The following is a 19,753-nucleotide window of genomic DNA, read 5'->3' as shown; positions in this document are numbered from 1 at the left end:
TCTAACAATTTCATGTATAACAGAATGCTATCTCTAACATAATATATTGATATCTCTAAACCATCATCTAATCTGACCCTTAATTTTTAGCCTTATTAATTTTGGCATTTCCTAAGAAATGAGCCATTCTAGGAAATGCATTAATATACAAAATAGAAAGACTTGCAAGAACAAATTGAATATGAGGAATGCTAAACTATGTTGATAGTCAGAAGAGGAAACCATACTTACACTCTAATTAAAAAATTAGTAATGAAACTTCCTCAAATCAAAAATTCCCCTTTCTCTTTTTGTCCAAAGCTTTCTCAAGATTTTTTTTTTTTGAAGTGAAAATATATTTTCATTAATTTGGAAAAAGATACAGGAGGTTGGCTATGTTTTCAAGCCCATGAACAACAAAATACAAGTCATCAAACCCATGATTAGCTCTAAAGGAAGATTCCATAAACTAACCCCAACCAAATGATCCACAAATTTCTCCACCCTACCCTCACCACATTAACATCACCGGTAGGCTTAGAGAAGTACCTAAAGCACAACCAAAATTACCAACAGTGCCAAACAGCAAAAAGCAGGAGAAACAATATAGCCCAAGCCACACCCAAAAGCACAGAGCTGCAGACATCACAAGCATTCGGATCAAATTGAAAAGAAACACTCTCATAGCCAAGTCACTCATTTTCTGCTGCCTAAGAAAATGGTAAGTCCCTTTCTAGCCCATACATTAGTACTGTAAAACATTAGGCCACTTACAGATAGAAGAAAGTGGAGCTGATCTTCAAAGGGGAGTTGGATGACTACAGGGACCTATCTCCTATAGCAATTTAACCCCCATCAGTTGCCTTCCTCGAGAACCAATGACCTCCACTTTGTGCTCCAACAAAAGCTACCTCCAAAACACAACACAATCGCAAATCACAAGATATTCTTCATTGAATAGCCATAATCTGCCACACAAAACAAAAAGAGTATAAATACCCCAACCCATTGGTGGGGAAGGACTGCCCACCTCTAGATCAGGGGAAGGAGAGGACCCTTCTCCTACTCGGAGGGGAGAGGAAGGCCCTCAAAAACTAAGAAATCAACTCGGCCAACTGAGAGAAAGAAAGAACGAAAGTCTAAATAAAAAAATATTACAAATATAAATGCATACCATATGTTACTCTGGCCTCTAAATTTGTGAACTAGCTCTGTCAATGGTTATGGGCAGTTCATAACTCATAATATATGCAACAAATTAGAAAGTAAGTGATACCCGTTAGCAAGTGCATGGATTCGTATAAGTAATAAAGAGTGAGTAAAATATCGTTCCCACGAAGATTGTTTTTAATTATCAAAATCTATGTTAATTTTACTAATATCTAAACTATCAAGTTTGATTAAATTTAAGAAATTAAAATTTAAATAAAAATGAAATTAACTAATATTGGAATTTAACTAATAAAAGCAATGAAAACTTTGTATTTAAATTCAAATAAAAATGGCTAGGGATATTGATTTGACTTGACCCAATAATTAATCTCAATTAATCTTGTCTAATAATCAATTTTAACTACCCTTGCAAGGGTTAAAAATAAAAAACATTTAATAATCCTTTCCAGGCATCATCAAACCTTCTAATTAAATAATTAATCCCTATTTCCCAATAGAGAATTACTCAATTAATTAGAGCATTAAAAAAAAGACTATTTCAACAAAACTCCATAGACCCAATCTTAGTTTTCACTCTTAATTAAAATCTATGATAGTTGTCATCAAATCAAACTTATAATCATGTTTTCCAACCATAAATTATAAATCTAACATCATTCAAGTATTTGTTCAAAATACTCAAAAGTATTAAACTAAAAAATAACAACTATTAGCAAAGTAGAGAAAATTAGATTAAAATCTAGAGATTAAATCAAGTCAAGCTACATCAAATTCCTAGCTAAAATATTTAACCACTTATAATGTCAAAAACAACAATAAAACTTATAAATCTACTCCTAATTGAAATCTATGATAGTTGTTATCAAATTAAACTTATAATATGTTGTCCAACCATAGATTATAAATCTAACATCATTCAAGTATTTGATCAAAATACTCAAAAGTATTAAACTCAAAAATAATAATTATTAGCAATGCAGAGAAAATTAGATCAAAATCTAAAGATCAAATCAAGTCAAGCTAAATAAAATCCCTAGCTAAAATATTTAGCCACTCACAATATCAAAAACCACAATAAAACTCAACAAATCAAAATTTAACGTCATTCAACAAAAATGTATTTCTCTTAAAGAAAAGGAATTAAAAGGGAAGAAAATAAAAACTCTTTAGGATGCAGATTGTGTCTTCCTCCTTCAAGCTTCCAAAATCCCCCTTCTAAATTCCTTGCTCCAGCACAATTAAAATCTTTTTTGAGTGTTTGGATCCCAAAAGCTCTCTCTAAAAAAAACATTCCCTATTCCTCTTCTGCTCCCATTTCTAACCACCACCACTTTTGGACCTTATTTCACCTTTTGATGATGTGTCAAACATTTATTAGGAGCAAAATAACTTTCTAAAGACCATCTCATGGCTAACCATGCGTGTAAGAGACAATCTCATGGCTGGCCATGCAACCTATTAAAGTCCCACAAGCAATCATGCTCGTGTCTTTAGTCCCACAGCTCATCATGTGATTCTCATGGCTGACCATGAGATTTTCTACCAAAAATTGGACTTTCTTCCATTCTTCATTCTTCTTTATAATTTTTTCCTAAAATAAAAAAATCAATTAAAATGAAAAAAATTAACTTTTAGCAAAATAAAACTATAAAATGTAATTAAAATTAATTAAAAGTCTAAATATTTACATGAATTAATACAATTAATTCCATAAAAATACTATATATTAGTAAGACGGACTGTGCTTTTTTTCCAGAAACCAGCCATAGAGGGAGGATCTCAATGTCAAATCGTGGAGGCTATAATTTTAGCTAGTGTCACTATAAATCACATGGATTGGATCAACTAGCATATGTTTTTTATGCAATTGAGCGGTATTTGGATTTTCCACAATGATTTTGAAATTGCTACCCTGAGCACTTCACAAGTTCCTAAGCCTAATGATGTAGAGATGTCACAAAATCAATCATCAAAGTATTAACATTATCTCTTAATCCAGTTTACAGATTCTGATGAAACCTTATTTGTGTAGCAATAAACACCATAAATTTTATGAAAGTTTTCAGAAGTATCTTTCTAGCATTAACTTGAGAGGATGCAACTTTCTTTCACAAGATGAGCATAATAAATTAATTGGAGAAAAGGCCACCTTGATTAGAACACACCTTCAATTTCTTTCTCATGCACAAGATGTTATAACGTGGCTTAATTTTTGGATATATTTTTATGGACTTGAATTTTGACTTAGCCAAAAAGTTTATGCTGCGTTCGAATGGAATATTTTGTGAGGTCTATAATTATAGCGGAGGATATGAACGAATATAAATGTTGTATAACTTGCATATTTCAATAGTATTATTAGAATTTAGGAAAAACAAACTAGGGTTAGGGTCTGGATAGTTTTTTTCTAATTATATCTCACTTTTTTCATTATAGTGAATTTTTTTTCTCTTATGTCTTGTTTATGAACATAGATTTTTTTTTTTCTCTTATAGTTGAACCACTTAAATCTTGCATCCAATTTTCTTCTTTTCTTTATTTCTTGAAGATATGTAGGTAGAAAAGGTTTTAATCTCTTTCTCAAATGCACTCTTTTCCAAAATGTTTTCCCCTCTTTGATATATATTGTGTTTTATTTGTTTTCATGTTTTCTCACCTCTTTTTCTTTTGGCATATTGGCCAAAAAAGCCAAACGCTATCATGTTTTGGTGATTTTATTCAATTGTCTAATTCTTAACACAATCGGCCAAAATTCTATGCATAATTAAAATTGGATCTGGGTGAGGGTGCCCCATCCTATGTGACACTCCACCTAATATTTTTTAATATAAAATAATGGGCCACATATGCTAACTCATAGTTAACCCACTTAGATAACCATAGTTAATTAAACTAACTAAAATTAAAAAAAAAAAAACTAAGAACATAACTAAAACAAATCCTATGCCCCAAAATAGTATCAATTATCAACTCAACCATTTAAATCAATTTTTAGCATTAAAACCATCAACTCGAAGGCATTGACAATGAGCGTCGGTCCATTTTACACAAGCAGTTTCACCATGCTCCATAATGCATTCATCTCTAAGCTTTTTAGTTTCAGGGTAGGCACATCATTTTGGCTTTGTTATTATTATTTTTTTTATAAGTAATGTTACGACAGAGCTTTATTTTTTAGTTTAAACATTCTAGTATAATAATGCAACCCACATATACCCAAAGCTTGTTCCATCAAGTTCTTGAGCACTAAGCACATTAATTCAAGGCATTGTTTTCAAAGACTCAAAATGCATAAAATTGCTAACAATAGATTCATTCTTTGATTCATTTTTATCTATAGCATCTACATCTTTAGATGTTCCTCATGTGTTACTTTTTTGGCTTTGATTCTATTACAGATATTGCAATTGTTGAACCTTATTTTACTCTCATCCTAGAGCTAAGGTAAAGGAAGAATTTTGCAAAGGCAACCCACCTATTGTCATAAAGTCTAAAACATATTACTAATGAGGGAAACTAAAGAAAACAAAGAATAAAGAACATTAGATTCAAAGCCAACAAAAAAAACCCATCGCTGACATTTTGCTGAGTCGAGCAGTGAAGGGTCCAGTCAAGCTTCTCCCGTTCTATCACACCCTTCAACCTTCACCTCTCTCTCTCACCCTCTTACTTTCTCATTCTACAAAATGTTTATAGAATTAGGGTTCTGTTTAGTTATTGTTGTTAGAGATTTTAGATTTAAATGAATTTTTTTATTTTAATTAGTTTAATTAATAAGGTTAACTAAGTTCCTTAACTTAGAGTTAGCTTATGTGGCAAATAGAGTCCATTATTTTATATTAAAAAATGCTAAATAAGGTGCCACAAATACTGGGGCACACTCCCTTCAAATTCAATTTTAATTTTGGATAAAATTTTTATATCGTTTGAAAATTTGGTTAGTTATGCCAAGAATGAAATGATTGGATAAAATTACCAAAACCTGACAAAGTTTGGCTTTTTTTTTTTTGCTAAGGCCTTTTCTTTTAAGATTATTGTTTAGAGGATGTTTTATTTGCTTATTGTAAGTTATTTCAAGGATTAACATGGTATCCCTAATTCATGATTTGAAAAGGGATTAGAGGGCCTTATTTATGATAAAGGTTTCTCCACCCATCCACTGACCAAGTCCTTACCTTTCCCTCTGATTTCTCAACTCTTCTATAGCAATCTATAACACCTAATCTTTGTCTCCCCCTTTCTTGCTTCATGCCTCCCTCCTTTCCCATCATCACCAGATTACTATGGCTCCTGTGATCCCCAACAGTTGTAAGGAAGTAGGGGCAATTATTGCCATTGAACCCATTTATTTTATATTAACTTAATAGTATTTTACCCCACTAAAATTTCAGGTTTTCTCTCTTTTGTGGGTTTCTATTGTAAAATTAATGTTTCGTAAGATTTTTAAGTTATTTAGAATTATCTCTTTCGCTTATGCGAATTTGTTTTGTACAAATTTAAATTATAAGTTTGTTTCATTTCTTTTCCATGGTTTTCTTATAGTTTTTGCTTTGTTTTAGTATTTTGAATGGCAGGGATATTATAAAAATAACAAAAATTTCTCTATTTTACTTTTTTTTTGCCAAAGATATTAAATTTATTACTATAATAAAGGCTAGGCAGTACATATAAGATATCCAACTAGGATCCAATAGTAAATTAGCTAAACCTAAAAAACTAAAATCACACACTAAACCCAAGCTAAAAACCAGGGTCTGTTAAAAAAAAAAAAAAAAAGCCCCTAATAGGCTACCCGAAGCCACAGCCCACTAAAAGGCCAGAGGCTCAAAACAAACCTAGCAATATGGGCATGATCGAAAAGAGAAGGAACCTGGTAGTAGAGGAATCCTAACCAAAGCTAAATGACACTTTCTAGGAAGCAAAGGAAACCAATGAAGCAAAAGGGTTTTTCATCATGACAAAGCACCTACTCATATAAACCCCAATGGAAGCCATCCTAAAGAAAGACAAGCTTGGTAGAGCCCATAGACAACATTAAGAAGTAACCACACAATAACTTGGAGATGAACAGAGGGGAAAGACCAAACAAGCGCAAGGCAGAGCTCTTTAGCTCCTTTAACCATTGAGAGATTAGGCACCAATGAAAGGCGCCAGTGGCGTCCCCAAGAGATACCATGCTGCTACAAAGGAGCCCATCTAACCCAACGCTTCAAGGAAGAGAAGAGGCAAGGCCATCATCAAGAAACCCCCCTGCATGCAGCCAGGCTGATCAAAGGGAGACCTTTAAAATGCCATGTGCTGCAAAAGCCTATAAAGCAAATAGATACAAAGCTTTAGATGCACATCAACAAAACCTTCTCCAAATACCCATAGATAAGTTTATTATTTATACACAACCATTCTCCCAAAGGTAGAGAAGGCAACCCAACATTTGAAACAGGAGGATAGAGAGACCTCTTTTCCTGAATGGCAGAAAGAGCCGTAATGCTACTAAGGGACAAAGGCCGAGCTTTAGAACAACTAAAGACTAAGTTGAGAGAATAGTTTTCTCTCTATTAAATATGTTGAAATATGCTAAGAAAAATAAATAGACTATTAAATTAACGAAATCAAAAGTCATATACGAAGTGATGTAATTCAAAATATAAAAGTTGATTAGTAAATAATGATAATATATGGGGATTAAATTGTAATTCGCCCAAAATAAAATATTGCCGAGCGAGGAAGGAAGGAGTAGAGGAGGGTTCGAAACGAAAATCACCGCACGGATACTCCCAGTTTGAAGACTCTGTAAACCTCCCTCGTCGAGCCTTTCACATACATAGCACAGAGATAGAGGGAGCTAAGAGAAAGCCTGAAATGGAAGACTTGAAGAAGAGGAAGATCAAGATGGAGGAGGCAAGCAAAGGCGCTGAATTCTCAACAACCCAAGAGCACCTCCATTTTCTTCTTGACCCTCTCAACAAATCTCAGCTCGTCGATCTTCTTTCTAGATTGTGCGTCTTCATCTCTCTCTCTCTCTCTCTCTCTCTCTCCTTTTTAATTTTCCTTCGGTTTTAATTTCTGGGTTATTTTCTTTCTTTACTCCTTTTCTGCATTGTGTTGGTTGCCAAGTAAAACTCTCCTTGGAATTATAAGTTCTTGGGCTTTGTTTATTTTAGTTGAATGATCGTGGGAAAAGTGTAAGATTAGCTACGAGTTGCTGTGCTTCATGAGACTGATAATGAATGGAGCCTAATTTTGACTTTTAAAAACCCCAAAAGAGTACTAATTTTAGTGAAAAACCAAATATTTTGTTGGTTCCATGGGATTGATAATTGCTATCAATTTTTATTCTAGGCAAACAAAATATTAATCCTTTTAATATTTTTGGAAAGCTTTTATCAGAAAACTAAAAACTAATGCCTTTTTTTCCATTGGGAAAATTTCAAGAGAGAGAGAGCACCTGGGCATCTGTTTAGGGAGGGTGTTGTGAGAATGTTCTGCTAGTGTCTACTAAAGAGGTGGCATGTGAGTGTAACTTATACTGTTCAACTGTATGCTGTGTGATTGACTCTGTGCATGTGTGTTTGGTTGCATGTTGACGCGTAAAGAGGGTCCCAATATCCTTCCATTGCAGAAGAAATTAAAAGTGTAGCCAGTGCAGATCCAGTACATCGAAAGCTTTTTGTTCGTGGCTTGGCCTGGAATACCACTTCAGAAACCTTGTGTGCTGTGAGTGTATTGCAGATTGCTGAGCGTGTTTTTGTGTGTTATGGTGATGATTGTTCCATGGGACACTAGCTTTGGCCGATGTTGTTCAAATAAACTAAAAACTACATGCTCTTCTCTTTTCTTGGACTTGTTACTCTTTCTTTTTAATTTGTCAGACAAATGACCACTATGCGTTTTTGGTACAGGCTTTTCAAGTGCATGGTGAAATAGAAGAAGGGGCTGTCATTTACGACAAAGCAACAGGAAAATCTCGTGGCTATGGTTTCATTACTTACAAACATATGGAATCAACAGAAAGTGCACTGAAAGCACCTAGCAAATTGATCGATGTAAGCATCAACAAATTTTTATTTTTTTACATGATGGACATTTCCTTTAGATTAAATATCCACCATTTTTCTATTACTATTCTCAGTTTGTCACCACATGAGACCATTTCCTGTTTACGTGTGCGCATGCGTGTGTGAGTGTAAGCTTGCTTACACATTCTTTTCAAGACATAAATTAATGTGTTAAAGCAGAAGTGAATACAATAAAGGAAGAATAAATTCGTGGTAGTTACTAACTTCGAATGAGACACTATTTTGAAATGCATGAGAGACATACCCATGCTGATTGCAGAGCTGGAATTGCAGTTGCAAATTACTTAAATTGAACTTGTGAAACTGCTCAAATCAACTTAATTAAGCCTTAATCCCAATTCATTTTTGGTTGATTGTATGGATCATCTGTATCTATTCTATTTATTTTAGGGCTGTTTTTATAGAAATGTCTATTGCTATTACATAATTCTTAATCACTTCTTCCTAGGTCATTATAAGTCTACATCTTATTTCTTCACTCCCATAACTTGGATGTGTTCAACCTTTTATCTTGGTGCACATGTTCGTTTATTTTTGACATGTCCTAATCCTAACCATTTCAATCACCTCTCTCTCTCTCTCTCTCTCTCTCTCTCTCACACACACACACACACACACACACACTCTTAACTCATCTGTAATTGGTTACATGTTTGAATCTGGTTCTTTATTGTATTTGCACACATTCATCCTAGCATTCTTATATCTACCACACTAATTTTACAGACTTGGTGTTTCTTCACTGCCCAACAATTGTAATAGTCAGTTGAATTGGAGACTAAGATTTATTTTACAAGGACATAAATTCTTGTCATACTTCTCCTTTTCGACCATTCTGCTTTGAACTTAAGATAGATGTTGATCACTCTCTCACCTTCCCTTTTTTAATAGAGCCCAGGTAACAAAAATATTATGCGCTTCGTTAAAATTCCTAGACCTAGAATTCAAAAAAAAAAAAATGGAAACATTTTTTTATTGGAGAGAATATTGCCTTAATCACAAAAATACTATATTCTTGCTCTTTTGCATTACCCTCTGATAAATTTTCACTTTCAGATGTCAAAGTACAAAAATGAATGTTCATATAAAGAGGAACCAAATTCTTGGGAGGCTTTCATTGTGGGGCTAGACATAATGAAATAATGGATCCATTCCTGTGTTTATTTGTGGTATTCGGAAATACCAAATTTTGGGGATTTGGGGAATGTAGAAACTCCTTCAGATATATAATGAGGTGGTTACATACTATTGATTTGTGGATGATGAGGAATTTTTGTGTTGATTGTTTGCATTTTGTGAACTGGCTGATAATCTCTATTTTGAATTGTATACCAGAAATGAAGGAAATAATGAAGTAACTTGTGGAGAATGCTTCTTGTGTGCAAAATAGTAATTTTTAAGGGGGAAGTTTGGGCATTTTATGTTGGTTCAAGGCTAATCTAAAATGGGTTAAGTTCCTTTAGAAAGTTGGTTCTAAGATGAATCCTTAATACAGGATGGAGAAAGTAATTGTAAGTTACACAACTGTCATTATATTTTTTAGTTTGTAGGGTTGTAACTTTAGTGGCAAGACCTTTTCTGAGATAAGTAAGATGGTCTTGACATCTTGTTGAATGTCTAGATTTCTCTCTCTCTCTTGCACACATTCATTTTTAAAAAACATTGTCCATATGACAAGAGGAGGTACAATGTTATATCAGTAATTTCATACGCCCGCCCACCCACCCACCCACCCACCCACCCACCCACACACACACACACACACACACATACACACTTAATTTGGAGTATGAGGATCCATGAAGTACACACATACACACTTAATTTGGAGTATGAGGATCCATGAAGAGTATCTCGATAAGATTGGGATAATGGCTTAATTGAATTGAATAGAATTGAGTAATCTATGTTTGGAGTTTGGTTGGTTGGCATTTTTACCTACTCTTCATAAAAATTATGCCACAAGTTATTGGGGCATTACTGCTAAATCAGAGATTAGGTTTTACATCTTGTAGACATGCTTTACTATTCACACCCTCTCTTAATCATTATAGTCTCTCTAGTCCTCCTTTGTCTCATTCAAATTGAATAGTATTACCATAACTCCAGGGTCGGATGGCTGTATGTAATCTAGCATGCGAAGGATTAAGCGGGGCGAGCAATACACCTGATTTAGTCCAGAGAAAAGTCTATGTTGGGGGTTTGTCACCAGAGATCACAAGTGAGATGCTGCTTAACTTTTTCGGAAGGCATGGTGAGATTGAAGAAGGTTCAGTTGCTTATGACAAAGATACCAATGAATCACGGTATGATACCATTTGCTTTCTCTATTAGTTGAGAAATATGAAGCATCATTACCTTTTCGTGCTACATTATACATCTGTAGATAATGTGAAGTCATTGTTTTTTCCCCTTCAATTTGCAGTGGGTTTGGTTTTGTTACATACAAGACAGTGGAGGCTGCAAAGAAGGCCATAGATGACCCACAGAAGATACTTGGGGTAAGTCAATGATATGGTCTGTGTTTCCTTATGAATGGTCAGGAAAGCATGCCTTTGTCCTTTATTCCCAACACATGACTCTTTAGGGAAGGAACCTTTCTTAAGTATTTTTGGATTTTGTGGAAAGCAATGAATAGGGGGGCCTTTTGAGAGGGAAGATATGTCTCTCTTGGCTCAGAAGTCTGATGGCTGAATATGTTGAAATTTATGTTTAGTAGGCAGCAATTTGTTGGATACACTAGTTGTCATCATGCTCTTTAATAAGGATTAAGAATTTAGATATATCTAGAGTTTCCAAAAATATGGATACGTTGTCATATTGATGCAAATATCCACTGAAAAAATATATTGATATAGATTAGAATATATAAGAAGTAGCAAGCTTTGAATTTTTTTTTTATAATTGTTAAGTGCTCTACTTTATCAAGGAGCACTAAAAATTAACGACCATAATATGGGTGGTTGCAAGAACTCTATGACTGCAGATGGTTGTTTTTGTGTGCAATAATGAGTTCATTTTTCAATCTGAAGTGTTAGATTTTTTTTTTATTTTTTTTAAAAAGTCCCTTTTGTAGATAGGGAGTTGAAGTTAATGTTTTCTTTCTCCCTCTTACTGCATATTTCCTTTGGTGTCATCATTGCCATGTAGAGTATAACTATTTTTGTCTGAATTGTCAGTTATCTGCTAGACTATTCTACCAGTTTCTAAATTAAATGAGCTATAGATGACCTGCTTTTGTCAAATGGATTGTTATTTACTGTCCTAGATGCTGGGACTTTATCATTTTGTTCTTATTTGGAGTTGCAAATGTTACATTAACATAGATATTCTCTTATGACTTGGATAATTCAAGTATCACCAAAACAATCTTTGTAATTGATTTTTCTTGTTGCAGGGGAGAACTATCATTGTGAAGCTTGCTGATACTCACAAGGGCAAAACAGTACAAACACAATTGCCCGCAGCAGTGGTTCCAGTACCTTTGCCAATGGCAGCTGGATACATTCAGCCTGGAAAAGCACACCCTGGTGCTGCCCCTGTTGTCTATTCTTATCCTCAAACTATGGCATCATACCCTGCTTCTTCTTACCCAAGTCCACCCACAGCACCTGCTCCTTATCCTCCACATTCTCAAATATCGTATGCACCAGTTGCTCTGAGGAAAGAGCCAGTGGGACTTTCACCACCAACACCCATGGGAATGGGTGGATACCCTTACTACCTTCCTAAACAATGATTTGCCTTCAATGAAATCTCATTGATGTTAAAGTTTGTGCCCCTTTCCCCCTATTTATTATTATTATTTTTTCTTATAGTTGTAGCTGATTGCAGTAATTTTATCACCAGGTTACTTTTTTGTAGTTCTGTTATTAGAGCAGGTGTTGGGACGCTTCGAATGGCGGAGAATCTAAAATTTTGCTACTCCAATTCTCGCTCCCTATCCCCCAACCTGCCAATTAAATTCAATTGTGTGATATGAGAATAAGATGAATAATTTTATATTTTTATTTAGTTTTTTTCTTTTTCTTTTGAATTTTCAAATAAAAAAATTATTGTGATTTTATGCATTTTTCAATTTTTAAGTATACAAATTTATTTTATAAATTTATTTTCTGTAATTTTAATTTTAATTTTATTGTAAATATACTAAAATATAAAAAATATTGATAATTTATATCATAATTTTAAAGCTTTATTATTTTTTAATGGTTAGTTAACTTGTCATAATTATCATTGGTCCTTAAAATTGTTAAAGTTTATATTATTAAAATAATATTATTGTGATTCTTATATATGATTTTTTTTTCAAATTTTACTTTTATTGAAATTAAATAAATCATTATTATTATATTTAATTTTTAAAATTATTAAAAATCATGATATTGTAATTTTTATAAGTTAATTTTTTAATTAGATTTTCTTTTATTATGCTAAGAAGAAATATTAGGTATAATTTCATTTTATCTCTATTAATCAATTTCAATTTTGAAGTAGATAAAATTAATTTTTCATCTAACAATTTCTCAAATACATTATCATTGCAAACATTTTGATTTAGTAGTTGAACAATTTAATAAAAAATAATATTATTTTATTAGTTAAGCTTTGATATACATAAAAATAAAATTTTTTCTCACATAAAAATGATGCTCCTTATAATACGAAGAATAAATTTTGCATAATTATAAGAAATTGTTTACCTAATAATTTCTCTTAAAAAATTTCAAATTGAAATGAATTTGGATTTATTTAAATACCATATACTCACTTAAGAACTTTTACTTGTTATTTTAAATTAATTACACTATAACTAAATGTATCAACTATATAGAATATCATAATTTTTAAGCACTTTAATGAAATTTTTTATTAATTAAATAAAAAATTTTAAATTTTAAATTAGAATTGAAATCTTTTCTAATTTTGAGTTGGAATTCTGCTAAGACTAACCCTTTATTTTGATCCTTAATTTAGTGAGGGAAAGAAAAAAAATAGATTTAATTTATTCTATATTGTTTGAATAAATTATTAAAATAAAAAAATATATAATTTCTCCTATAAAAAAAATATTATTATATTTTTATTTTCTTTCATATGTTTATATTGTAAAAAGATATTTAAATATTTTAATCATATTTTTTTTTATTTTCTATTAATTTTAAAAAAAATTGAGTTAATTTTTTTTTTCTCTTCAATTTTCCCCTTCTATTTAATATTTAAATAAAAAAATTTAAAGAAATTAAATTTTTTTTATTTTCTCTTCTCCCCATTTCTCTCAATCATTTCTCTCAATCGAAACAAAGGTAAAATAATTCACCGAAGTTTTCCCTGTTTATGTAGCTGTGCTGTCGTTTTGTTGAAATTCTCCTTAACGCTCGCAGCGCTGTGGCCTCTTGCCTTCCACCTTTGGCTCTCTCCTCTTTCTTTCCTCCCTCCCTCGACTTTCTTCTTCTCTACCATCTCAGCTGCCGCTGTCTCCGCCACCTCTCCCTCACTTCTTGTACCGACAGGCAACAGTAGCCCCTTTAAGATATATTCTGCTGCAGTACAATTGAGGAGAAGAGATAAGAGTTTATTCTCTACCCAAGGCAAGAAAGGCCTTCTAAAACTTTTTACCTGGGTTATCTATGTGTTGGGTAGAAACTTGTTGCTGCACTTTGGGCATCAAGGACAACCCACCAGCATCATAGAAGATGGAACTCGTCTCTGGGTTGCTCGCGTAACGACGGCATGAGCTATTCGGTTTGTTTGATTGTTGTAGAATTGGGTTTGTTTGCTTCACTAGACTCCGCTGTAATTTTCAATCCAATTGGGTTTGTTTGATTGATGAATTTTTTGAATTTGTTTGGGAAAAACCTGTGTTGGGTTTGTTTGAAGTTTGATGGTTGAAAATTTGAGTTTTCTTTGAATGTTGAAGGTTGCGATACCATCTGAAACAAAGGCTGAGAAGTGGGAAAAAAAAATTGAGAGACGGCAGATTGGATTTATTTCGGTATGATGATGGGTGTCTCTAACTATATTTGCTGGATTGAACCGCTACTGTGAGCTTTAATTTTTAGTTTCTCAACTCTCTCTCATGCGGGCAAATGCAGTGATATAAAACATCAGATAATGGACTTTTCAGAGGAATGGAAGTCCGTATTCCCGATTGGGAGCGTCTTTGGGGCGCCGCGTCTCCTCTCAAGTCCATCCTCGAAGGCCATTCTGGGTCCTCTCTTCTTCAACCCAAAACCTCAGACCCTAACTCAACTCTTTAACTCTCCCTCTATTTGTCCTCCTCTTCTCAATCCTCCTTCAGGTCTCTCTCTATCTAGATTCCTCTCCACTTCAACAACACTCGATTCCCCTATCCCTCTCTCCACTGCCTCCTCCATTGCCTCCCTCTTTGGCCCCCAACTCCATGATAATGCTGCTTCTTTGCTAGCCCACAACCGCCTTCAGTTCCTCAGATGCCCACATGACAATGCTGTCATTATCTTCTTTTCCACAGGGTGCAACCATGACCAAGTTGGGTTTTTGTTACTTTCTGTTAAAGAGAGGAGTTTGCAAGTTGTTGGGGATCCAAAAGGTGGTGTTCTTACTGCCAAAAAGTGTTTGAATCAAAGGATAGTGAAGATTTTGGTGAACCCAGTTGCGGATTCTGTTTATTTTGATGGTAATGATTCTTGTTCTTCTAATGTAGTTGGGTATTTGTTGGTTTATACCATGTCTTCTGTGCACTGGTTCAGTGTTAAAATTTCTGAAATTAGCGAAAGACCTGTTTTGGTTTATGTTGGTTGCAAAATTTTTAAGAGTTGCTCTATCGTGGATGCTTGTTGGAGTCCTCATTTGCTAGAAGAGAGTATGGTTTTGTTGGAGAATGGTTCATTGTTTTTGTTTGATTTGAAGTCTGATAGTTCTGATATATATTTTAGAGGAACCATGTTGAAAGTATCATGGGAAGATTCTGGTAATTCTGAGAATCGTAAATGGTTGGGATGTCACTTCAGTTGGCATCCTAGGGTTTTGATTGTTGCAGGTTCAGATGCTGTTTTTCTGGTTGATTGGAGGCATGATGGGTTTAAAGTGACTTGTTTGGCAAATATTGATATGTTTGGTGTGTATGCTCCAATTGAAAAGGAACGGTTCCTAGTTTTTTCCAAGGCAGTTTCCGATAACTTTCATTTTGTTTTGGCTTCTGACCACATTTTAGCTCTCTGTGATGTGCGCAAGCCGCTGATGCCAATTTTGCAATGGGCACATGGTCTTGATAAGCCATGCTATGTTGATGTATTCAGATTGTCGCAATTGAGGTCAAACTCAAGGAAAAGCACACATGAATGGGCAACTGCATCAGGTTTTGGTATTATATTGGGATCATTTTGGAATTGTGAGTTTAGTCTCTTTTGCTATGGACCTCCTCTGCCTGCTCACAAAGGGTCAATTGCTTCAGAAATTTCAAAAATTTCCAAATCTTCTTATTCTTGGGATCTCCCTTCAGATCTCTTGTTGTCTGGTAATAAGTGTCGATGTGGAAGTTGTCTTGTAAGAGAAGAGTTTTTGAAGGATGCTCTTCCCGAATGGATTGATTGGCAGCAGAAAAAAGACATAGTTTTGGGGTTTGGCATTTTAAGCAATGATCTCTCTTCATTGCTCTTTGAGTCGGATGAATTTGGTGGTTTTACTTTGATTAGACTAATGTCCTCAGGGAAGCTGGAGTCGCAGAGATATTATGCATCATGGGATTTGGTTAGAAAATTAGAAGCAGCTCATAGAGATCAATTGCTGTGTTTTGGAGACAACTTGCTTTACTCCTTGGAGGATGAGGAATACAAGTTTCCTAGAAGATTTAAGTATTTGAAGCTGGATTACCTCTCTGCATATATTAATGGTAATATTTCTCAGGTCTTGGATTCAAACATGACAAAGCCTTGCAAGGGTTCTCAACAGAGAGAGTCTTTTAGCATAGACTTTCATGAAATACTGTGCGAGAAATTGAAGATTTGTGGGTTCAGTCAATTTAGAACATCCCCTGCCATTAGCGTTGTTTTTAATGACATCAACTTGCCAACAAGTGTACATGAAGTTGCTTTGAGGAGCATATGGGCAAGCTTGCCAATGGAACTCTTGCAACTTGCCTTTTCCAGCTACTCCGAATTTCTTGAAGTACTCTTGGACAAGAAGGTGGTTTCTTTGGAATTTTTAGTTGTTCCGGACCTACCTCAGTTGCCTCCATTTTTCTTGAGGAACCCTTCAAGTCGCAGCAGTAGGTGGTCACATAAAGTGCCGCACAGCAATGCCCTTGTTGGTCCAGTTCTTCCTCTCCCTATTTTGATTACACTTCATGAGTTACAAAATGGCTGTCCAAATTCACAGGATGAAGAAATAGGTGGTTTTTCACCAGAGGTGGAACTAAGCAATCGGTGCAGTGAAGTGATGCAAGTGGCAAGGGAAATGGCCATGCCAGATTCTACAGTTGAGCCTGATGATGAAGATGCTGTCTCCCTTGCCAATGACAGAGATAACATCTGGGTTGATTCTGAAAAACCAAAGTCATTCTTTTTACACTGTCCCGTTGCAGTACACTGCTCTACTGAGGTCCATAGAGAGAGCAACTGTGTTCATAAGGATGGCAGATTTGGTTTCTTGATTTCAAAAGTGCATGAGAAAGAGTCCATCCACAACAATGAGGTAGAAAATGTCGGACAAGAACTCTTTGATGATCTGTGCCCCATTCAATTGAAGTTTGATGCTGCTGCTATGGACTTCAGTTCACAAGAATTGAAAGCTTATAATTTGTTGAAAAGGCATTTCTCAAAATGGCAAGAAGAATTCAAACCATTTCGGGGTTTTTATAGCCGTTTCCAAAAGCAAGACAAGTAAAAGTTTTTCTCATTTCTGGAACTTTTACATTTTTTGTCCTGAACATTGCTTTTATCAAGGGCCATCCCCTTACAATTTTGTATTCCTTTGCTATTACTAAAGGAAAACAGCAAGAAAATCTTACGTGTGAACAAAACTAGAGTTGTATATACAGCAAGAAAATTTAATTGTGTCTATTATCAATAGAAATTATTAGTAAAACTTGCACCTTTTCTTTCATTCTCCTCCAGAATTATCTGTTCAATTTTCTCTACACATGTAAAATTGCTCTTGTTTTCTTGCACATATTACCGAAATAATTCCTGAAATGCTTATTTGTTAATAGCTATTTCCTTCGCAAAATTTACATATTATGCAGTCCTTAATTTGATCATTATCATTTATGTAACAAAATATTTTGGGAAAATTTGTTTCTCCCTCAGATATTGCACAGGATTTAAGGATTGCCATTGATCTGCATAAAACTTTTGCTCATTTCACGCGTATGCTGATTTACATGTTGCTTTTTTTCGTAAGTTCTGAAATTGAGATTATGCACTTATCTGCTGTATTAAGAAATGCTGAGATTAAAAAATGTCATTGTTGATTTGTGAGTTTTTAGTCAGATGTATTTTATTTTCAAGATGTAAGATCTTAGTAGGTGATTGTTTTGGCAAGATTTCAGCTGATTGTATTCTGTTGCCATTATCTATGTTTTGATGGTTTGCATTGGGAATAGGTCGCATTAGATTCCTTTGGCTGTGATGCTTTTATAAAGCGTTTGTACTTGGCAAGCATATCTTGCCAAGTGGGTGTTGGGAATCCAAGTCCCCCATTGACGATGAGAATCCAAGTCCCACATTGACGATGAGTAAAAATCAAAGGGTGAATATATAAATAGTTGTTAAGTAGTTGAGCAGTAAATTTAGATTCAGAATCTAATAGTGAGGGTGTCTTTTGTTGACAGCTCACCGGTAGGAAGGTTCCCAAGGTATGGTTTTTTCCAAGAGGAAAGTTCAATTTTGCACCTGATTTTTTAGTCCATTTTCAAATAAATTCATTTTTAATGTTTTGTTTCGACTAATCATCAAGTTTCAAGTTCTAATAGATTCATTTTTTACCAAAAAAAAATTAAAAAATAATTTTTTACAAATTTTTAATAATAAATATTAATATTTTTTATTAAACATAATTTATTAATATAAAAAATAATATTTATTATTAAAAATTAAAAATTTATTATTTTAATTTTTTTTAACACAGTTAAGTCTATTTAGAGCTGTGGATTAATTGAAACAAAAACTTAAAATGTGTTTTCATAGGCAAAATATAGCTTTATTCAGTTTTTCTAGCAGCAGGTAATTTGCTTGGATGGAAGTATCACTTATATTGATGAGTATTCTCTACACTAGCCAGCTCTAGCTGCTGCATTCTTAATTCTGTGAGCCTCATATTGAAGCATATTAAGATTTTTTAAAATATTTATAGAAATCAATAAGAAATTTCAGATCAATTAATAAAAAAATAAATTTTTTACAATGGAATGTTACTCTACCATTACAATTAGGAATTAGGTATTATATAGATAGAATAATATTTTAAACTTAAACTCATAAATAAATTAGAAAATTAAATAAAAAAATTGTAAAATTAATAACCAATTCAACTTGCTGATTTCGATTTTCAAATATGAGAAATAAAAATTCTTGTAACAATTTAAAAGAAATTTTTTGTTTAAATTTATTTCATATAAAATTATATAATAAAATTTATTTATTTATTTTTTATATTGTATCCTTGTTTAGAGAGGAACAAATTTAGAAAAGAAAATTAGCTTATTTGGAATTATATGGTACAATGTACAGAATTAAATGTCTCAATATAAAAAGTTTAACAAGTTAGCAATGGAAGAGGCAAGCAGGATGGAACAAATCTACGATGGCATATTGAAAAGTAGCATAAAAAATATACAAATTTTGAATATTGATTCATACTTACTATTTAATAAAATTAAATAAAAAAAATTCATATAATCGACTCAATTAATTTGAGATTAAACTCAGTTCATGTTGTTGTGTTGAAATTATATGGTACCTAATGGGTAATAAAGGGGCTAACCAGCGCATCTAATTATTTAACATTAATTATGAGTGTATTTGACTTAGCTTGTAAATCGATTAAATTTACTTATAAGTAGAAAGTTATAAATATATTAGTATTTAGTTTGACTTATATATTAAAAAAATACTTAAAATAAGTTAAAAGTCACTGGTAAGTTATCCTTATATACTTATTTTACAACTACTTTTAGACCAAATTAAAAAATATATTATGCTAATAATTTATAACAAATCAACACCCTCTTTTTCTTTTAAATGTTATCCTTATTTTAATAACTATTGTCATGACCCGATTCTACGGGTCAAACTGGCACTAGGTTTTGGGCCGGCTTAAAGCCTCCAAAAACCGTAGCAAACTTTACTGTTTACTAACCAACAACTAGACTCGAAGTCAAGGTCCAACACACAAAAATAAAATAATATAAAATATTATATCTCAAATTTAGGAAGTCCAAATCAACCCAAACATTGTACAATAATATGGGGAGCCTAGCTCAACCCTTATATCTAACACATCTAGCTCACTAAATACCATTTATTTTATCCAAATAATATGTTATT

The 19,753-nt window shown here is 33.3% G+C and overlaps 2 protein-coding genes and 1 long non-coding RNA gene across 3 annotated transcripts; 2 read left to right on the top strand and 1 right to left on the bottom strand.

Annotated features, from left to right (window-relative positions):
- Positions 1-2,138: 2,138 nt before the first annotated feature.
- Positions 2,139-6,685, bottom strand: LOC131179957 (uncharacterized). Its single transcript, XR_009148962.1, has 2 exons — positions 6,550-6,685; positions 2,139-6,460 (listed from the first exon to the last, which is right to left on the bottom strand). It is a non-coding gene; the product is annotated as an uncharacterized LOC131179957 (long non-coding RNA).
- A 127-nt stretch (positions 6,686-6,812) lies between these two features.
- Positions 6,813-12,240, top strand: LOC110636789 (UBP1-associated protein 2A). The gene is made up of 6 exons (XM_021786630.2): positions 6,813-7,148; positions 7,746-7,866; positions 8,052-8,195; positions 10,338-10,534; positions 10,654-10,729; positions 11,626-12,240. The coding sequence occupies exons 1-6, from the start codon at positions 7,012-7,014 to the stop codon at positions 11,965-11,967; spliced, it is 1,017 nt and encodes a 338-aa protein (XP_021642322.2). The 5' UTR covers positions 6,813-7,011; the 3' UTR covers positions 11,968-12,240.
- Positions 12,241-13,550: 1,310 nt separating this feature from the next.
- On the top strand, positions 13,551-17,312 carry LOC110636782 (uncharacterized). Its single transcript, XM_058147305.1, has one exon. The coding sequence runs from the start codon at positions 14,343-14,345 to the stop codon at positions 17,091-17,093; it is 2,751 nt and encodes a 916-aa protein (XP_058003288.1). The 5' UTR covers positions 13,551-14,342; the 3' UTR covers positions 17,094-17,312.
- The last annotated feature ends 2,441 nt before the right edge of the window (positions 17,313-19,753 follow it).

The sequence above is a fragment of the Hevea brasiliensis genome, chromosome 5, assembly GCF_030052815.1.
Source record: "Hevea brasiliensis isolate MT/VB/25A 57/8 chromosome 5, ASM3005281v1, whole genome shotgun sequence".
In the NCBI taxonomy this organism is placed as follows: Eukaryota; Viridiplantae; Streptophyta; class Magnoliopsida; order Malpighiales; family Euphorbiaceae; genus Hevea; species Hevea brasiliensis.
This window is presented reverse-complemented; position numbering and strand designations above follow the sequence as displayed.